The sequence below is a fragment of the Protopterus annectens genome, chromosome 2.part2 (assembly GCF_019279795.1).
Source record: "Protopterus annectens isolate FY-2018-M chromosome 2.part2, PAN1.0, whole genome shotgun sequence".
In the NCBI taxonomy this organism is placed as follows: Eukaryota; Metazoa; Chordata; order Ceratodontiformes; family Protopteridae; genus Protopterus; species Protopterus annectens.
Genome location: NC_056730.1, coordinates 720788746 through 720809827, shown reverse-complemented (window position 1 = coordinate 720809827; position 21082 = coordinate 720788746). Strand labels below are relative to the sequence as shown.

General features: G+C 35.6%; 1 protein-coding gene across 1 annotated transcript in view; it reads right to left on the bottom strand.

Annotated features, from left to right (window-relative positions):
• PCSK1 (proprotein convertase subtilisin/kexin type 1) overlaps nt 1-21082 on the bottom strand; it is a 583826-nt gene that overhangs the window by 182931 nt on the left and 379813 nt on the right. The window contains exon 6 of the mRNA XM_044064124.1: nt 19640-19728. Within this exon, the coding sequence (XP_043920059.1) occupies nt 19640-19728 (89 nt within the window). The remainder of the gene's footprint in view (nt 1-19639; nt 19729-21082) is intronic.

The following is a 21082-nucleotide window of genomic DNA, read 5'->3' as shown; positions in this document are numbered from 1 at the left end:
GAGTATTCTGAATGAGTTGGAAAGTAATGCTTATATAGCAATTTTGCAAACTAAAAGCAACACATGCGTTCATATATAAATAGTAATCACACAAAGAAAATGGACGAGGACTGCATAAAAATGTGAAACATATTCAATTTTATTTACTGATGGTGGAGGTCATATGTGTTTACAGATTCTCTAAGTATCAACTAGCAAATTCAGTATGTCCTAATGAGTCTGATAACCAGTATAAGTAACACTATGTGAAAATACATTTCATTTTAAACATGTAATATATGAATTTTCTTCTTCACAAAAGCAAAGCTTTCAGTTTGTGGTGCATACTTTGACTACTTACAGAGCACTTCTGAAAATACTGTACTTCTAGAGAAAGGAAAATATATATTTTTTTTCTGAAACAACAATGAGCAATTAAACATAAAATAGCAGAGGTCTGGGAGAGTGGGTGCCCTTCCAGGAGGTCCCCTCTCCCTGAGGAAGTAGGTGAAGTACCACTGTGGGTAAGTAGGTGAAGTACCACGGTGGATAAGTAGGTGAAGTACCACTGTGGATAAGCAGGTTCAGTACCTCTGTGGATAAGTAGGTTCAGTATCACTGTAGATAAGTAGGTGAAGTACCACTGGGGATAAGTACGTGAAGTACCATGGTGGATAAGTAGGTTCAGTACCACTGTGGATAGGTAGGTCCAGTACCACTGTAGATAAGTAGATGAAGTACCACTGTGGATAAAATCAAGTGTCTGTCAGAACTGTAGGTTTGTTTAAGCTGAAAAATGGGAAGTCTGGGATTCCCCTGAAGACACAAATCAGATTATAGACTCAGAACTTCACAAATTCATAGAGTTCACAAAACAATATCATACATTTGTATGTAATCACCTTGCCAATATCCAATTTCACAGGACATATACTGCATCCAGAACAGCAAAATAAGCCAGGCCTGGAAAATATTTTATGGGTCACTCAAAGCAGTATGAAAAAACATCAAATCAACAAAATACAAGAATCCACCAGGCTGTTTAACCACCTCAGTTTATTCCAAGCAAATCTGGTAACTCAGCCATTTGCCTTCTCAGGATAATGAACTTTGAAAAAAACTTCAGAAAATTCAAATTCTGGAACATGTGGGGAACATTAGAAAGAGTAATTTAAAGAGACCTGTGGCAGAATATTTTCACAAGGTTCACCAAGGTTCAGACGCTTGTTTCTTTTTTAGTGTTTTATCCCAACCTTATTTCTTTAGAGGGGCTGATTTTACTAGTAAATTAAGTGAACTAGAAAGTAAAATGATACTAAATTATAGAACATTGTGCCCTGGGGATTTAAATGTGGGAGTAAAATTAACTTTTTAGATGAAATGAGGGTGTTAAATGAAGTTTGAATTAATAAATATGTTACTTAAAGTTTTTTTATATAAGAAACTATTAAAAATTTAACATAGATTATTTGAAGTATTAAGTAATTGTTTAATAAATTGTTAATTAACTGGGTCTAGCCTGTATATAAGTGACCTTTTGTTAGAGGTTCATTATCCTAACAAAGTGAATGGTCGAGGTACCAGATTTGCTTGGAATAAACTGAACAGCCTGGTGAAATCTTGTATTTTGATGATTTATGGATACCTGACAAGTCGTCAAGGTTTGCCATAAAGGAAGCGAGGGTACCTCTCAGTTTAGGAGCAGCAAAAGACAAATTCAGAGATGGAGGAAGCACTAAGTAAAAAAAAATATGTCACAGCACTGTACATTATTTATTTTTTGATGGAGATTTAAGTCATTAGTTTTAGTGTTTGTTGAGCCATTTGTTTTGTAGAGGGGAAAGAGATCCATCACTGTGCAGGAGGCTATAAAAACAAAGTAGTTTAAAATTGCCATGGGAGCTGAAGTTCCTTATTCTAGTGATCATTCCTCAGTCAAAGCTTTGTTATCCAGCTAAGTAAGCTGGTCCAAAGGCCATACCAACCATGACCCAGATGCAAAGTGTACAGTAAAAAGAGACATAGTACATATACAATACTAAATATAGTATCAAACAGTACATAAAACATAAGTACAGTGGGTATAAAATACACAGCATGATTGCATTATAATACTATACATAAACATAGTTGGCATGATGTATTGAATTAGGTAGTTTTTAATGTTATATACTAGAGAATTCACAGCAGTGTGATTATTATTATTATTTCTACTAACATATGCTGCATCATGTTCACTGATGAAAATGATACACAAATGAACATTTGCCACCACTTAGTTCCTAGATAGTAGGTAAAACAGTAAGCATTAGAAATTAGGTTATAGCAAGTGAACTGCAGACAGCATGCAACTACCTAACCAGTCAGTCTGTATCTAACTAATTCACCTGATCTTACTATATCTTATTATATTGTATGAACTGCAGAGAGGTGCAGATGAAATGTAACTTCTCAATTTACTTGATTACAATAATATAAATTCTGTAAGTGTCTATATACAATCTACCATTATTATTATTTATACAGGCAAAATTCGCATTTACCACTGTTGATCAACGATTTAATGTATGTACATATTTACAATTGGAAGTTGCTCACTAGATTGTTCTAGAAATTGAAAAAAAAATCTAAGTTAAGGGTGAAGAGGTTAGAGTGTTGATTATAGTGTTTAGTCTTTGTCATAGTCATTAATATTTACTTCTATAGCTGAGGACAAAAAGCAAAAATATATATATATAGATAGAAAGATAGACAGATAGCTAGACAGATAGATAAATACAAATCTGGAAAAAGCTCTGACTTAGAAACACTTTCTAACTGCAGATACTATAAACTAGGGACTTTTCAAAATAATTTACAATTTTAGGCAGGATGGAACAAAATACTGAGAAAAAAGATTAAGAGCATCCCTCCAACATTTGGAGACTTGAGATATATGCCCTTTGCCTATAAAGCAGGTGCTTTTAGATACTAAAATTAAATTACATTATTTTGAAAATGAACTATGCAGCCTGAGTGAAATGAAAAGCAGAAGGAGGAGACAGAAAGTAATAATCACCTAAGAATACTTCAGCATGAATGTAAACTACCTTTATATCTGTTATTCACTAGGTCATTTAAGTACGGGGGATTCCTGACGAGCAGACACATGCACTTGGTAAACACATATTTAAGGGAAAGGACTAGGACAAGCAAGGAGTCATGTAGACCTTGTGTGTGCTTCCTTGTAAAAAAGAATGGAGAAAGTTACTTCCAGTAAATTATTGTCAGAATTGAAGAGGTTGGGACTTGAAACCATATACTAGTATGCACATGTTGAAAGTAGATCTATAGCTACCAGTAACATGATGTTCTGTAATAATGTAATAACAGATACAAATGAAAGAGTATGCTGTGATGTAATTTATATATATTCATTTCAGCCTTTAATACAATCATACAGAAAACACTGATCAATGAATTAGAACAACAAGGTATTAATGTAATCTTGATAAGATGGATAGCGGTATGGCTTGCAAATAGGACATGGCAAGTATCATATAGCAAATGGTCAGGTGAAATTCAAAGATATGGTCAGGGCATCGCACAAGGCTCTGTCTTAGGCCCATACTTGTTTAACTTGTATCTTTCAAATCTATCTAGCTCATCTAAAGTTTTGTATAGTCTGTATGCAGGTAACTTGAAAAGGGTAAACTGATTACATGTTACAGACAAGGCATGTCTGCAAAACAACTGGACTAAACTGACCTTTTGGTCACAGAAAAATAATATGCTTATAAATAAATCAAAAACAAAGCATATGAAATCTGGGAGTGATAGACTGAAGGGTGAATATTTAATATATCACACAGAGACTGAAGCGGCAGATAGATTTGAGTAGATCTAGCTTTTGTTCTTTCTGACTGTATTTACCAGTTATCAAATGATAGTTATAAAACTGTAAGCTATAGAAACAGATTTATAAAGTCAATGGAAATCAGAAATGATGCAATCACTGCTGGAATGTTACATCAGACCTAAACTACGGTATGTAATAATAAAATAGAAACCTTATGAGAAAACTATCATGAGTAAATTGCAAAGAGTACAGCAAGAATATATCAAGGACATTCATAGATGTGAATATTTAAGTTATTATGAAATATTAACATATCTGAACTTTTGAAGTATTTCTTGTCTATGTATTTATATATTTCTGAGGAGATCTTCTTCAAGTATATAGGGTATTTAGAGATAACTACCTATAGGAATGTTTGGGGTTATCAAAGAGCAGTAGAGAATCATTCAACAGCCTTTATAGGAGATTATGGGATCTGTACTGATTGGTTCTCTGACAAAGTAGCTGATGCATGGAATAGTCTACTAAATTATAGTAATACAAGCACTAGTTTAGATATCTTTAAGAACAACGTGGACATATAGGAATGATTGTTTGGTACACTGGCAGAACAAAACGGCATTATTGCCCATGCTGGAAACATTTGTATGCATGTGTGTATGTATGTATGTATGTATGTATGTTTGTAAATAAAGATCCAATCAGGATATAGATTCTAGGTCACAGCTGTTAGGAAGCTTTGGATGCAAAATAATGCCATGGGATGGAAACAATGAGAATGAGGATAGTACTGGATACTGCAGCTAAAATGGTTATGAATATCATATGTTTGGAAATGAGGGTACATTTTTATTTTTGTTGGGAACAGCTCTTGTACTAGAACAATAATCTTGCTATGCAAATCTGCAGACGTGTTCAATCATTGAATTATATCTATGACTGGCAAATTTATTGTTTGGCACTGTGTACTTGAGTCTGCCAAAACATGTAAGAGAAACAGATAGTGTCACACCTAGAGCATGAATGATAGCCTGTAGTACATGTCTAGTCTGGCGAAGACCATCAGTTTCAAGTGAGACAGAATCACAAAAGGCCAGAGCTATGAAAGAGTATGATGTGATGTAATTTATATATATTCACTTCAGCCTTTAATACAATCATACATAAAACACTGATCAATAGATTGTGATCAGTGAAAATGGCACATGTACAAAATACAATTATAGTTACAGGTTTAGCCTAAAGACTCTTGCATTTTAGCTTCATGGAAAACTGAATTATCCTGATTTTTTATGATTACTGCAATTATTATTTTTTTTTTCTAAACCAGGATCCTGATTTTTTATGATTACTGCAATTATTATTATTTTTTTCTAAACCAGGAATGAAGAAAAGGTGTCACAAATGCTCTTTGGGTGTATGAGTTTCATTGCTGGTTTACGCTATAGTGCTAGCCTGATCAATACAATTCTCTGCCTTATTCTCCACCTAGTATGAATAGGTTGAGTTCTGTTGGTATCTTTACAGCTTCTGTTACAGTTTGTCTCTTTTCACACCAATGCATTGTGCCTATTAAACTAGTATCAAATATATAATTAAATATTAACTGAAACCAAAACATTGCCTGGCGAGGTTAATGATGCACAGATAATAAAAGGTAAGCAAAATGCTGCAAAATGATCTATATCATATGCTTACTGTACAGTTTAATGAAACTTACTATACCAAAGTGAAAGTACACTTTAATCATTTAGAACTACACACATGCAGACTAAACAAAATTTTGTGCATCATCTTAATTCTTGAGATTACAATGGAAAGTGAAGTAACACATACAAGCTGGAAAATAAATATAACTAACAAATACAGTACTACTCCTTATACATGCAAGAAAGAGCAGAGACATTTACCAACACTCATAAATGAAAAGAATGCCCTTCCCTGAGTTAAATGAATCACCCTATTTAAAGTAATACAAAGCACACTACAGATTGTAAATGCTTAAGTTATTTGTCTAATATTGCAACTGAGTGAGTTAAATAATACTGACTATGGATATAATGAATAAATATTGCACTTACTTGGAATATATGTAAGTATATATTGCACAAATAAATAGAAATTGACTTCTTATGTGTCTGGACCCCTGGGACTAGTGCCCAAGTTCAGAAGTCTAATCACTGTAGGATAAAAACTGTTACTGAATCATGTAGTCCTGCAGCAGATGCTGCAATATCTCCTGCCCAATGCCAGATGTTTAAACAGTCCATGCACAGGATGCATATTGTCCTGTATTAGTTTGGTGGCCTTTTAGATGCTTCTTGCAGAATAAAAATGTATCGATGGAGGACTGGAACCTGTTACCTTCTCACCACTCTTTGTAGAGCCTTCCTTTCTGCAACTGTGCAGCTTCCAATCCACACTGTGAAGTTGCAGGTGAGGATGCTCTCTATTGTACCTCTACAGAAGGTGGAGAGAATATGAGGAGGGAGCTTAGCTTTTTTTAGCCTTCTTAAAGAGTGGAGGCATTGATGCACTTTCTTGACCAGTTGGCTGGTGTTTCCCCACCACGAGAGATCCTCTGATATGTGTACATCCAGGAATTTCACACTCTTAACCCTCTCCACACTCTCACCATTGATCCTGAGCACTGGGTGGTTTGTTCCCCTTTTCCTGAAGTCAGTGATAATCTCTTTGGTCTTAACTTACATTCAGGTCAAGGTTGTTCCCTTGTACCAACTGATCAGAGATGCCACCTCCTCTCTGGACACCATTTCATCCTCCTTTGTGATGAGCCCCATGAATGTGGTGTCATCAGCAAACTTGATGATATGGTTGGACTTGTGCTTAGCATAGCATTCATGGGTCAGGATGATGAATAACAGTGGGCTGAGAATACATCCCTCTGGAATCTTGGTGTTAATCATGAAGCACTTTGATGTGTTCTTACCTGAACGCACCCTCTGTGGTCTCTCAGTCAGGAAATCCAGGATCCAGTTACAGAGATGTTTACTGATTCTTAAATGTGCCACTTTTTCTATTAGCTGCATTGCTACCATCATATTAAATGCAGAGCTGAAGTCTATGAACACCATCCTCATATAGCTGTCTTTGCCCTCTAAATGCTCAAGGGAGATGTGTAGTGCTACTGATATGGCATTGATTAGCTCTGTACACAAACTGCAGAGGGTCAAAATCAAGAGGTAGGCATGATGAAAGATGCTTTTTGATCAGCAGCTCAAAACATTTCATAACAGTAGATGTCAGAGCAACTGGTATGTAGTTGCTAGGGCTGGAGGGAGTGCTACTAGGTAGCAATTATTGAATAAACACCGTGACAAACTGCAGAATCTCATAATATTAGCATTATAAAAATATGAAATGGATTACAAAGTTTGCATTTTCCAGGGTCAAGTTCTCTTCCACTTCCCAAATGAGTAACTGTATGCCATTTTCCTCAAATACTATTCTATTCTCTTCTAAATTCTAAGCCTACACTACTTTGGGTAAGGGACATATTAAACAGGAGTAGAACAGGCTTGCTTATAAACAAACAAACAAAACATACAATGGGGTATTCACTCTTTGGATTTGCTATTGTTTGACCCATTACTGTTTGGTATAGCCAGCCTTGGTAGAATGGACTTCAACTAGATGAAGTCAGCCTACACAAAAATAGTTCATTTATACATCTAAGGACATGGAACAAATGATTTGCTCTTTACTTACAGCTTATTAAAAATGAACCTTTTCTATTCTCAGCTATAACATTGTGTCATTTTGTATACTAGGCCCTTGTTATGTTATTTTATTTTTTAAATTGATAAGCTTTTTCAAGACTATGGCTGATAACTGATTTTTCTTGAAGGGAATATAATAGTAGTGATCAACTTTTCATGGAGAAGGAGCATGTAAGTTACTAGGTGTGGTGTTAGTGAGAAAGCCTAATACTTACTATATAAAAAATAAAATGAAAAGGGTCCCAATAGGCATTTTAATGTTATTTACTTAGCAAATAATAATGAAAATGTGTGGGGAGTTTGCCTATGTGTCAAAGCCCTAGGGATTCTTAAAGAGATGCTCACAAATGTGTAGACATTGTACTTACCCTAATAGGGTAACTTATGGGTAGAGATCACACACTTCACTTAGACGCTGCACACACCGGCATAGTTATCCCCATTTCCTGATGGTATGTTGCTCAGCATACAGTACTGACTGAAGTTCACAACAAGTAACAAGGAAGAACAAGAAAATGATTAATGACTGTAAATGAAAGAGAATGCGTACTAAAAAGGACACTGCTTTGTTATGTAAGACATAGGTTACAGAGAATGATAATATTTTTCAATATGAAAACCTTTAGTATGCTTGATAAGGTAGGAAAAAAAGAGGCAAGGGGCAGGTGAAAAGGAAGAAATCAAAATTGAGGGTGGATGGACTGAAGAACATAATGTAAAAAAAAAGAGCAAGACAGATGCTGACAACATGAATCAAGCTGTGGATTTGCAATACCAGCTGGATGAGAATTTAATATACAATGAAAACTGGGATTAATAAGACTAATGGTGATGAAGATCTATCCTTCATAACAATTGATAGAGCACATATTACTGTATCAGAAGCTGAAGATTCTTCAGAGCTGGTGAGCAAAGATATTCTTGTAATTGGAGATTCAATTATTAGAGGAACTGATACTAATATAATAAACATTGAATAGTGTTATGTTTGCCAGGAACAAAAACAGAAGATGTGAGACAAGTCTTGGAACGCCTTAATGTGAAGAAGCATGGTTCTTTCTTTATTCATGTCAGTACAAATGATGTCATCCTCAAGGATTCTCTGACTGTTAGAGAACCAACAGCCCTCTTAGATAGTGTAGCTTGTACTGGTATTAGGACATATTTTTCATAAATCACCTATACATAGGATAGTCAGGTTACTGTGAATGAAATGATTTTTTGGGTAAATACCTACATGGAAAAAAAAGTCCTGTTTTAATAAATGGAAATGTGCAGGCCATCCAAGCCTAGTTTTGGGCACACGTGTTCGGACAGGATGGCCTGCATTTGTCAAGATCAGGGAAGAGAATTTCTGCAGCAGATATTTTTCAATATCTGACAAACACTAGACAGGATTTTTGCCAAGTTGAAAATGTAACAGTTCACAGATAGCAATATTTGATGCATCTCTTATGGTTGTTAATGCTAGGAGCATTAATAATAGTTTTTTATTGGAAAATTTGCTATGTTCCCACTAGATTGATGTTGTTATTATTTGTGAAACATGGTTAAAGAACAATGACTGGAAACTAGTTCTGTCAAGGTATAAATGTTTTACTGTAACAGACATTCTAATAAAAAATCAGGTGGAAGTATTATGATAGGGATTAAAGATAGTTATGAGACCTGTGATTATTACATGTTCAATGATAACACCAACACTATAGACTGTGTAACTGTGACAATAAAGACAACCCTGGAACATACTGCATACGAATTGTTGGAGTGTATAGACCAACAAAGTCAAGCGCAGATGACCAAGAAGAATTCATACATTTCTTACATGAAACACAGGAGGAAAGAATAATATTAGCTGGGAACTTAAATTTACCAGACACAGACTGGAATAATATTGATTCAACAATGCTAGTAAGGAAATTATTCACAACGTATATTTAGGGACAACAGTTGCTTCTGACTGAAAACAAAATTACCAGGGGACAGAACATACTAGACATTGTTTGTTTTCGTAAAGAAATTACTGTTACTTCAAGTCAAGTTTTACCACCATTGATGTACAGTGATCATGGGTTTATAAAGGTTAATTTGTGCCAAACTAAAATCTAAACTAATGCACAGAAGGTTAATTACAGATTATATGGAAGCAAAACAGTCACAATCTAGAATTAACTGGAGTGAGGTTTTCAGTGGAAAAACTGCAGATGGAATGTGGAAAGTTTTGAAAGAAAAATTGCTGAGTGCAAAAAAATAAAAAGTAAATGTTCAACATCAAGATCAAGGCATATAGCATCAGGGGAATATATTTTCATAAAAACAAGATATCTAATTAAGGTGAGAGACAAAAATATAAGAAATGAAAGAGAGGTCAAACTATAACTTTGAAAACTGAAATAAACAAGTTGGACAAACAGATTAAGCACAGTGGGAGACGAGATCAAGAAAAATTGGAAGAAAATTTATATAAAGATATTGAGCATAATGGGAAAGGGGTCTATATTAGAACATCATAGTTTCAAGACTTTGAATGTTCTAATATCGAACCCTATTCAGCGAAAGCTGAAAACATCGAACATACAGAACAGCAAATTTTTTCCTAGGGAAAAAATTTGCTGTTCCAAAACATTTACACACAACAAAAGCACACCAAACAAACAGCAATCCACACACATACACTTAAAATCTTACACCTAACCCTACACTAAACTATACACACACCACTAACTATCCACTTACCTTAACCCAAAGCCTAACTCTAAGTTCCATCACTGTTGCACACTCACCTCACGCGCACCCTAACCCTAACTCACCTACCCCACCCTAACCCTCACGTCCACACAATCGCACACTTACCTCAAGCCCTAACCCTAACTACCCTAACCCGCACTCGATCGCACACTTACCTGAACTTGACCCGTAACTTTCCACCACAGCGCTGAAAATAACAAAGCAACAGAAATGGACAACCAAATTCTTTCCCTAGGAAAAAAATTGGTTTTCTGTTGCTTTGATATTTTCAGCTTTTGATGAATAGGGTTCAATATTAGAACATTCAATGTTCTGAAACTTCGATGTTTTAATATAGATCCATGGGGAAGGAAACCTTTTTAAAGATACACAAGATGTAGAAGGAGTAAATACACACAAATTGATAAACTGTGTGCATATTCTAAAGTTTATTCTCGGACACAACAGATTATAGATATATTTATAATATCTTATACATATAGCACCACAAAAGGGATAATAAGTTGTCCTAGTGACATCCAGGTAACCCCACATACTGGAATCAAATTAGATTATATTGAAAAAGAACTGCACAAATTGGATCCAAACAAAACACAGGGAGGATTTCCTTGTTGGGCATGTAACTATGTGTATTTAGCCTACTGCATGGTTTGTTACTGTTTCTACATTGGGATGACAACATGCAGGCTATGAGACAGGATGAAGGAGCAGCAATATGATATCTCCAGAAGAGCTGAGACTAATGCTTTATCTAAGCACATCATGTTACTAGGTGCTCAGCACAATTTTAAGTTTATGGTTGTTGAAACAGTCAATGTGGGTATAAGGGGGGTGCCCACATAGAACTAAGGTAGAAAGTAAAGACTTGAAGTTCTGGATTATTAGAATGAAAGCTAATATGGGGAAAGGCCTCAATGATTATTTTTCTATTAAACCAGTTTTAATGAATAGGCCCTTAGCCAGATAGATATCAATTATGTTCAGTATTTTTATAATGTTTTTATGAATTAAATGTTCTATATGCTCTTATGTATGAAATGTTTTCATGTTTATATAATGAGTTCTGATCTGCATTTTTTGGCTGTTGAATGAAATGCTTTATATATTTTTATGAATGAAATGTTTTTGTGTTTATACAATGAACTTTGAGTTGCATTTTTTTGGTGTGGCTTTAAGGGCTCTTGTTAATTCCTAATTGTTTTTGCATGCTAATTGGCTGCTCTGCTGTTTAAAAGTACTACAGTTTGGATCTTTATTTGTCTGATGAAGCAGCTGCCACTGCAAAAGTGCTTACTGTTTGTTCTACTGTTTGTTCTGGTATTAAATTCTTGAATTTTACTGCTGTGTTCCACTGCCTCCTTTGACTGTGATATTGTATGGTTTATTTTTTGGAGGACCAGTTTACCTACACCATAGTCTTTGTTCTTTGTTGCCATATATCAAAAACTACTTTGCCACTGTAACTGGGCCACTCATGGGGCTAATGAAGAAAGATGCCCCAAGTACAAGAGATCAAAAAAGTTATAGAAAGTAAATCCTCATTTGTAGTAAACAACAAATAATGTTAAACAGGAAAAATAATTTTGGGTCAATGTGTAATTCTGTAAACATTTTCATACATACATTTTGTTAAAGGCTTTGCCCTCATCACAGAATGCAAGCAAGCAGGAAGAACAACCCCAAAATTACAGTCCTTTGTGAGGGCCAAAAGGTCATCCTCAAAACTATAGCCATGTCCTTAAGACTGTAGCTACTGTAATTCACTCTACACTTTAGGAAAAGAAAACAAGATAATATAACTGATCATCTCTCTGGGAATATCATAAATTCAGCAGAAAGTGGTTAAAGATATGGTGCATTTGTTAAGAATTATATCATTAAGAATTCTCAATATGTTGCACTTCGAACACTAACACCAAGGATAAAGAGATTAAGAAAGTAAATGTATTCCCTAAAAAGTGGAGGGATATAGTACTAGTAACACTTGTCTCAAAATCATCCTGGATAGCCATGATGTAGAAACGTTGAAGAGATACAGAAAGCATAAGGAGGAAAGTACAGTATACAAAAATGGAAAGTTTATTTAAGACGAGCAGACTGGTCTTATCTTAACGAATCTCATAACATTGCACTTGTCCACAAAGCTCATTTTGGTATAATGAATACTAAGTGTGTATGTGTTGTCCTTCGGCTTTTCCCAGTTAGGGGTCGCCACAGAGGAACTCCGGTCCACTAATGATTGGCAGTAGATTTTCACGAATGTCGAGGTGCCAGATTGACATCCAACTTCAACGGAGGCACGCCCATTTACGCATGTCTTTCGAACGCCCACCCAACCGTGGGGAGGACATGCAGAGTCCACACAGAAAGCACTCCCCACACTCCAGCCGAGAATCGAACGGGAGAGCCTCTTGCTGTGAGGCAACAATGCTACCGCTGCACCACCGTGGAAGTACATAATGAATACTAAGTGAATAATCAGAAAAAAACATCAGGCTTTCCAGCATGGATAAACATATTGAAAAATATCACTCAAATCCCCATAATAGTAGTAGTAGTAATAATATAATAATAATAATAATACATTATAAAAACAGATAAATCATGTATTGTTTACTATTATCTTTCTCACTTCTCCTTATTCTTTACTCTTCCACGTCTTATCATTCTACTCTCTATAACCCTTACCTTTGTTCACCAGCTTCTCACTCTTATGATAGCTTCATAAATACTTCTTATACTTATATCTCCCCTAGTCTAATGACTTCCTCAACCACTAGCCTATTCTAACTATCTATACTAGAGCTGGTCAAAACTTCCCTCAAACCTAGGTCAAAACTATACAGACTCTATCTCTTATCTACTAAACTATCTCACCTCACTAAAAATATACTTTGTTATGGAGATATACACCCCAATCCTGGCCCCTCTGCAACTCACACACCCCTCTCTCTCTCAAAACCAACCTCTACCATTACTTCTTCTCTACTCCATTCCCTTTCCTCTCTTAACAACCAGCCCCTATCTAAACAGTCTTCTCCTACCAAACAGTTAACTATTCACTCACGGAACATTCAAAGTATAACAAATAAAGTCATTGAATTACACTCTTGGATATATCTCAACACCCCTCAGATTCTCTCTCTATCTTAAACTTGGCTCAAACCACATATCACAAATAGTGAAATACTCCCACCTGACTATAATATCTTCCGATCAGATAGACTAACAAAAAAGGGGACAGTGTGGCCATCCATTACTCTTACAACCTTAATCTCTCTCCCTTCCCTTCACCAATTCCAGATTTCTACCCTGCTGAACTCTTAAAACTCAACTACCACCTAAATACTTATAAAAAGGTTGCTATTGCCTCCATCTATATTCCCCCTAGCAAAAATCTGCCCCTTCTTAAAAACATCCTATCCTGGTTCTCCCTTAACATATCTTATGAAACACTTATCCTTGGTGATGTCAACATCAACTGGACTAATCTGTCAGCTGACTCACCCCAACTCAGTATAGACCTCCATGGCTTCCATCAACTCATGACTTCCCCCACTCACTTTCAAAAAAACTCCTCCTCTTGCTCCACTATAGACTGGATCCTCACAAATACACCCCCACCAATTCCACAATCCCTCCACCCTGTCCAACACCTTTAGTGACCATCTACCTACCTCTGTCTCAAGACATAACTCACACATTCCTAAACCCCACCTAATCAGAGACTGTAGGAAATTATCTACTTTCAATTCTGCCCAATTTAATGATATTCTCCACAATGTAGACTGGTCCATTCTTAAGCATCTTCCCCTAAATGATGCCGTCAGTACCTTTAATAGCACCTTCCTGAGTATTCTTAACTCTCTAGCTCCCACTTGGAAGATCAGAGTTAAATCTAATCATGCTCCCTGGCTATCCAATGAAACTAAAGCAGTTATTAAACAAAGGGACAGTGCTTGGAAAGTCTGGACTAAAACTAAAGAGCCATCTCTTCAACTTAAATACAGACAATTAAGGAACCTTACTAAAAACATACTATTAACAACAGAAAGCAGTACTACAACTCTGTTCAGTTCAACAACAAAAATAATCCTCGCAAATTTGGTCTACTCTCAACAACATCCTCTATCCTGGTAACCTCTGTAGCCCCTCACCCTACCCTAACTCTTCCTCTCAAGAAACAGCCATCCTTCTAAACACTTTATCTCATCCATTTAAAACCTTCTAAACACCATGCCAAACCCTACTTCTACATCCTCCCTCCAAGTCCCTCTGATGCTACATTATTCTCCTTTCAGCCTGTACCTACCAACTACATTAAATCTCTACTTCTAAAGCTAAAACCTTGCTCTCCCCCCACTGACAATCTACCTCCTACTTTCCTAAAACTTGCAGCTGACTCTATTGCCTATCCTATATCCATACTTATTAATAGATCTATCCTGGAGTCAACTGCCCCCACTCTTTGGAAATCCTTCTTTACTATACCTCTTCACAAAGGTGGCATCTCCACAGACCCCTAACTACTGACCAATTGCCATTCTCTCCCCCCTCTCCAAGATCTTAGAAAAATGTATTCACTCTCAGCTTCTCAATCACCTCCTTAAGCATCAGCTACATATTCCTATCCAACATGGATTTCGCCCTCACCATAGCACCACCTCAGCCCTTCTCTCCTTTGCACATACCATAGCTGATGCCGTTGACAACAATAAACTAGTTTTCTGTCTCTTCCTAGACCTTACTAAAGTTTTTGATACTGCCTCTCATCCTTTACTACTATCCAAACTCACCAAGTTACATCTGTCTTTCTCTTGTCTCACTTGGTTCAGAAGCTACCTATCTGGCAGAGAATAATCAGTTAAACGACTCTCTTCTTCATCTCCTTTCCTTCCCATCTCCATGGGTGTTCCACAAGGCTCCATCCTGGGACCCCTGATATTTAATATTTTTACTAACGATCTTTGCAGATGACTCCACACTTATATCCATCTCTAACAATATCACTGGACTTCACTCCCTAACCCAGCAATCCCTACTTTCCACTGAACAATGGCTCTCCAACAATTTACTAATCCTTAATCCCAAAAAAAACAAACTCCTACTTTTTCTCCTCCACTCTCTCTCTCATCATAAAACTTCTTTTATCATTACATCTTCAAACAATACAAATATCCATCCTGATCCCCACACAAAACTCCTAGGGATCATTATTGACGATGAACTAAAATTTAACCTATATATCCTACATTGTATAAAAAAAAAATCACACCAGAAATTCGGCATATTATATCGGAATAGAACATTTCTAACACCTAAATCTAGACTTACCCTAGGTCAAGCACTCCTCCTCCCCTCCCTCTTATATGCTGCCCCAGTCCTTACCAATATACAGGCCACCACTCTAAACAAACTCAAACAAACCTACTACAAAATAGCCAGATTCATTACTAACTTCCCTTACAGTACTCATCACTGCACTGCACTGAACTCTCTTCAATGGCTTGAGCTGCCTTACCTTCTACAACTTTATCAATTTCATATGCTACACTCTATACTCTTTAAACCCTCCAACAGTCCATCTCTCTCTCTTCCCTAGTCTGTACCTACACCCCTTCTAGGTCCCTCTGAACTTCTAACCAACATTTACTGGAAATCTACCAACCTAAAAAGTCCATAGGCAAACTACTTTATAAGCACTCTGTTGCCCTTGTCTGGAACAAACTTCCTCTCAGTCTACAGTCCATTTCCCACACTTCTCACTTTAAAAATGAATTAAAATATCACCTTCTCAAGTCTAGAACCTGCCATTGTCATGACCCCACCTAGTCTTCTCCCTTTATAATTAGTACCCTTTCTTACTGGGCTCACAAAATTACCTGTAATGCATGTATATAACTTCATATACCTACCACATGATTATTGAACCATTTAATGGAAAACTATGCTACTCAACTTTTGTTTGTTTTTCAATTAACTCTATGCATACTATACCAATATTTGTATACAATGTCTCTATATCTAATTGCTGTTCTGTACTTTTTGTGTATAATTGTACTATGCTTTACAAATGTACCACTGGAGCTTTTCTCCTCGGGTCTCCAATGAAAATGGGCCACAAGCCCAGCTGGACAAACCCGGTCAACAAATGTCAATAAATAAATAAATAAATATGTAAATAAATAATAATCTGCAAATCCTTAAGTCAAAATTTCCAAAACAGAAATGAACTTTTTTCAGTAGTGACTCCTCTGTCAGTACTTGCCTTTCAAGATCATTCAGAGTTTTCTTTCATAGAACTAGTAGGCTGTACTTCCTTCCATATGCTGATGCCAGTCCTTGAAATAGTTTTTGCAGTGTTTGGTATGCCACTGATTATAAAAACAGATAATGGTCCCCTTTTAGCACTTATCATCCAAAGTTATTTTGTAAATGTCAAGGTATAAATGCTAACAGATATGACTGCTCTATGGCCGTGTCTATTCAGCTAGTGGAACATTTTAGAAAAAAAAACATATTAATAACATATTGGAGGTTATTATATGCTACTGTGAGAACTGCGCCTATAAGGCTGTTGTTTAAGCTTTACTTCTAAATTAAAATATTCTCTGTAAATGAGTTTACAGTGATGAATGTTGGGGCTGTTCAGAAAAGCAAAGAAGGAGCAAATGGGTAGGATGAAGAGGTGTGCAGATGCAAGAACGATCATGGAGCAGTGTTTATTCTGTAATTATACCATGATCCCCCCAAAACGTGCACGCTGATTGGCCAGCGTGTTCGTTTGCAATTATATTTATATGGAAAAAGGAAAGCTCGGACTTTTTCCATTAGTTTAACTATTTTATTTTACTCTACAAAATGGTTGTTTTAAAATTGGTTGGGCAGCGGCGAACAGCGAAAAACGAGCATCCGGATCTCCGTTGAACCCATTTCTAAAGGCTTGTGTTACCCATTTAAAATATCGAACAGTATTAAAAGTGTTAACGGAGAAAACAAGATCTCAACAGCTTTTATAAATTATTTTGAATGGAGTTTTATGTTAAATGAGTTTAAACATGTCCGGAGTCTTATTGCTAAATTAGCATTGTTAATAACGTTGCCCAAAACGCTACTTAAAAGCTCACATAACTCCGAAGTTTTTTGAAAACGGAGCAATTGCTTTCTCCGTGCTGAGGTGATACGCAGCTGCAGCAGGCATCGCAGTAGCAGCAGTACATCAGAAATGAGGCAGTATGCAGGCATTTAATTAAGGGGCGAGTTAACAGGCATTATACTATGCAAATATTTAAACATTCTAACTGGTAATAATGTTAATAGTATGGTCCTGGTTAGTAATACCGCCCACTGGGACCAAACCACTTACCGGGCCAATATAGTTACCCACACCCATTTGCGGGTTGGCCCAATAATATCAGACTGTTTTTGTGAATGGTAAACTGCACACATTGCTTAAAACTATACCGTACTATATGAAATACATGAATGGCCCTATGAAAGTCAATCCATTACAGGACTCCTTTCATTTTTAAAACGTTGATCTAAGGACACTGGTAATAGATAAGACTGTGAAAATGTCAATGAATATGACATTTTACCATTAAATTGTGATACAGCTAAGAATGTGCCCAATTTATGCATGACCATACTCAGAAGATCACATAGGGCTAAACCCTAAAGTTTAACCCATTCCCTACAATGGTGCTCTGGAAGTTTGAGCTGTAACTTCCAATGGGCTGAACCTAAAGTTTTTGATAGAATCAAGTTATGCCTGCACATTTCAAATGTACATAATGGCAAACTCTTCAGCACAAACTATTTTTATAGTGGTTGTATTCTTTAGGTTCTAGGTTTTAAAATGGATTTTATAAGTCACAGTAATCATAGTAACTATTAAGTTTGTAATATTTTGTAAGCAACTTAGAATATCTCAGCAACCACTCAAGTTACACACATACTGTTAGTAGCACTTTGTTCATCCTGCTAAGAGCTTTCATAAGAGGCTAAGGAGTTCTGTCTGTGCTGCTTGATTGTCAAGATATTTAGAAAGAATGTAATTAATGAGAAGATAAATAAATATTATATGAACAACAATTAATATATTTTACCTGCACTAGACAGAGGCCAAATATCAATAGAGTTGTGTTTGCCATCGTGTAAACTTTAAGATAAAATATTGTAATGCTTTGTATGTAGCATTGTTTTGAAATTATTAATGCAAATGTGAACAAGCAATATTTGACACCTACAGGTGTCAGTAGGAGTAACTGCAGCAACACCTACAGGCGTCACCCAACTGTAATGAGTAAAATGTTGGTGTCTTTACAGTACAGTGGTTACATGAATAAATGTTAACTATTTTTTCAGGATACTTGACAAGCAAAGTATACTGCATATACATAATTGAAAAGGAAAAACTAGTTTCACCTAGATTATTTTCCTTTTTGACATAATAGGCTTTTGGATATTTTCCATCAAGAAACATATACAATGCTTTAAAAATTGATGCTACAGTTTTTAAATGTTTTAATAAAAAAAAATCAAACCTATACTGTATTATGTTTTAATACTGAAAGCACATTAAATGAAGACTGAATTGTTTAAATTGCCAGTAATGAGATTTGATCATATCATCCTTATAAGAAATGGGTTATGAAATGTTTTAAAAGGCAGACCATCTGTCACATAGTCAAGCCTGATCTCCTGACTAATATGCTGCTATTCAAAATAAATATATTCTGAAATTCTCCCAGCTGTCCATACAAGTGACCAAGACTTTACTAAACTCAAATCCAATAGTTAAGGATGTCCAACAGGATACAATAAATAAATAAACTTACAATCCTTTCTGGAAGTCAGATTTTTTTTCAACTGACATGCTGTACAATACTTTGACTGCTGAAAAGCACAGGTATGAAACATTCACTTCTTATAAAAGCAAACCAAGAAATATAGTCACTATGTAATCCTATGAAGAATGTAGTTGTGCCATTTTATTACTGGACTGAATTGCACATGCTCAATTTGTCTACAGATCAGTAAATAGCACCAATGCTCTCTTCCAAGTAAACAAGTTAATCTGCACAGTTTCTCCTTTTTTTCCGGAAGTAGACAGAACTGGTTTCTTGCTATTTTCTTCAGCTAGCTTTATGCAGTATTGACGGAACACTAGAAATCTGCAAGGATGGAAGGTTGCAGTGCACCAATTAATAAACTATGAGGAGTATTAGACAAAGCTTATTTATCTATATCTGACTTGTTTTGGAGTCTGAACCCAACTATTTTTTTTCTGCTTAGGTTTCTTTTATAAATATACATCTTCAAAGTCACTTACCTCCAACTTTAGCATTATATGCTACTCCAACACCGCACTTTCCATTATTGGCTTGCATTGCAATTTCACCAGCACATCTTGTACCATGCCTAAAATGATAGATACAGTGAGTAATGCTTCAGAGATCTTAAGAAATGTAGTTACTATCAATGCTATTTACTAAGGTGAACAAAAGGCATTCAAGGAAGTATATGTTATATTCTTTAAACAATAAAATGTGTAAATATGATTTAATACTGTAATGTGACACATTTGGAATTAACTACGTATCTGTACAATCCCTCTATGTCCTTCTCATTTACATTTCTCCCCCAAAATAAGACATATAAACATACTAATAGATTAATTCTTTAATTTTCTTAACTAAACAAGACCCACTGGGTACAAATATTTAGTTTTGGAATTATGAATGACATACTCGGTGCCACAAAGTTGGAACAGAAATACAGGCAAAGAAATCTGGCTATGTTAAACTTGACAACAGCAAAACTAAGGTCACAATAATGGAATAGAATATAAAAAATAAGTCAAGTGGTGCGAAATGAAGAACTCAGTGTGGCAACTCAGAAACAGGCAATATCATCAGAGGATGCAGTGGACAGATTTAGATGTATCTGCAGAAGAAGTACCACATGGTGATGTTTTGGAACCTTCTTTAAGAGATTCACATGATAGCCCAGCTGCAACTTGCACAGCAAAGAGAAACTGAGAGCAAAGAATCTAAGGGAAGACCTGCTTGTTTTAATATAAACAAATTATTAAGACAGATGAAAGAAAAAGAAAAGAAGGAAAATGAATGAGACCCATAAATTTAGAAAATGGGTAAATCAAATGAAAATAGTAATTGATACAATTAAAAGAGATCTGTGTCATATATCAGAAATAAACTGAATATACTATAGAGCAGATGGACTAATAACAGATACAGTTTTATCACTAAAACAGAGTAAGAAAGGAAAGGACAGGAACAGGTAGAATGCTATAATGAGAACATCAAACAGAGAAAACTATAATGCAATGAAGACAAGAAGTATCACTTTTATAATACGTACAGGGGAACATATCATTGAAAACTCTTTGAAAGATAGTAATAAAAGCAGTGGATAACATCAAAACAGATCAGAATATATCATACACTATCTCTATTTATAAACTAAAGATATCAACATGATCAGAAAAAAATATAAATGAAAGTACAAAACAAGCAGTTTGTTGATGACCCATAAAGGTTTTATAGAGAATTAGCAAACAAAATAAAGGTAATAGCAAGGCCATGTAAAAAGAAGAAATCAGTCTGTTTTGGAGAAGTTTTAATGATGATCCTTTCAAACATAAGAACAATGCCAAATCTAAGAGTTATAAGAGCCATTAAAACTCAATATATAGAAGATATGAAATGAGATGAAGTAATAAATAAATTGAGATAAAGTTAATAAAGGCTCC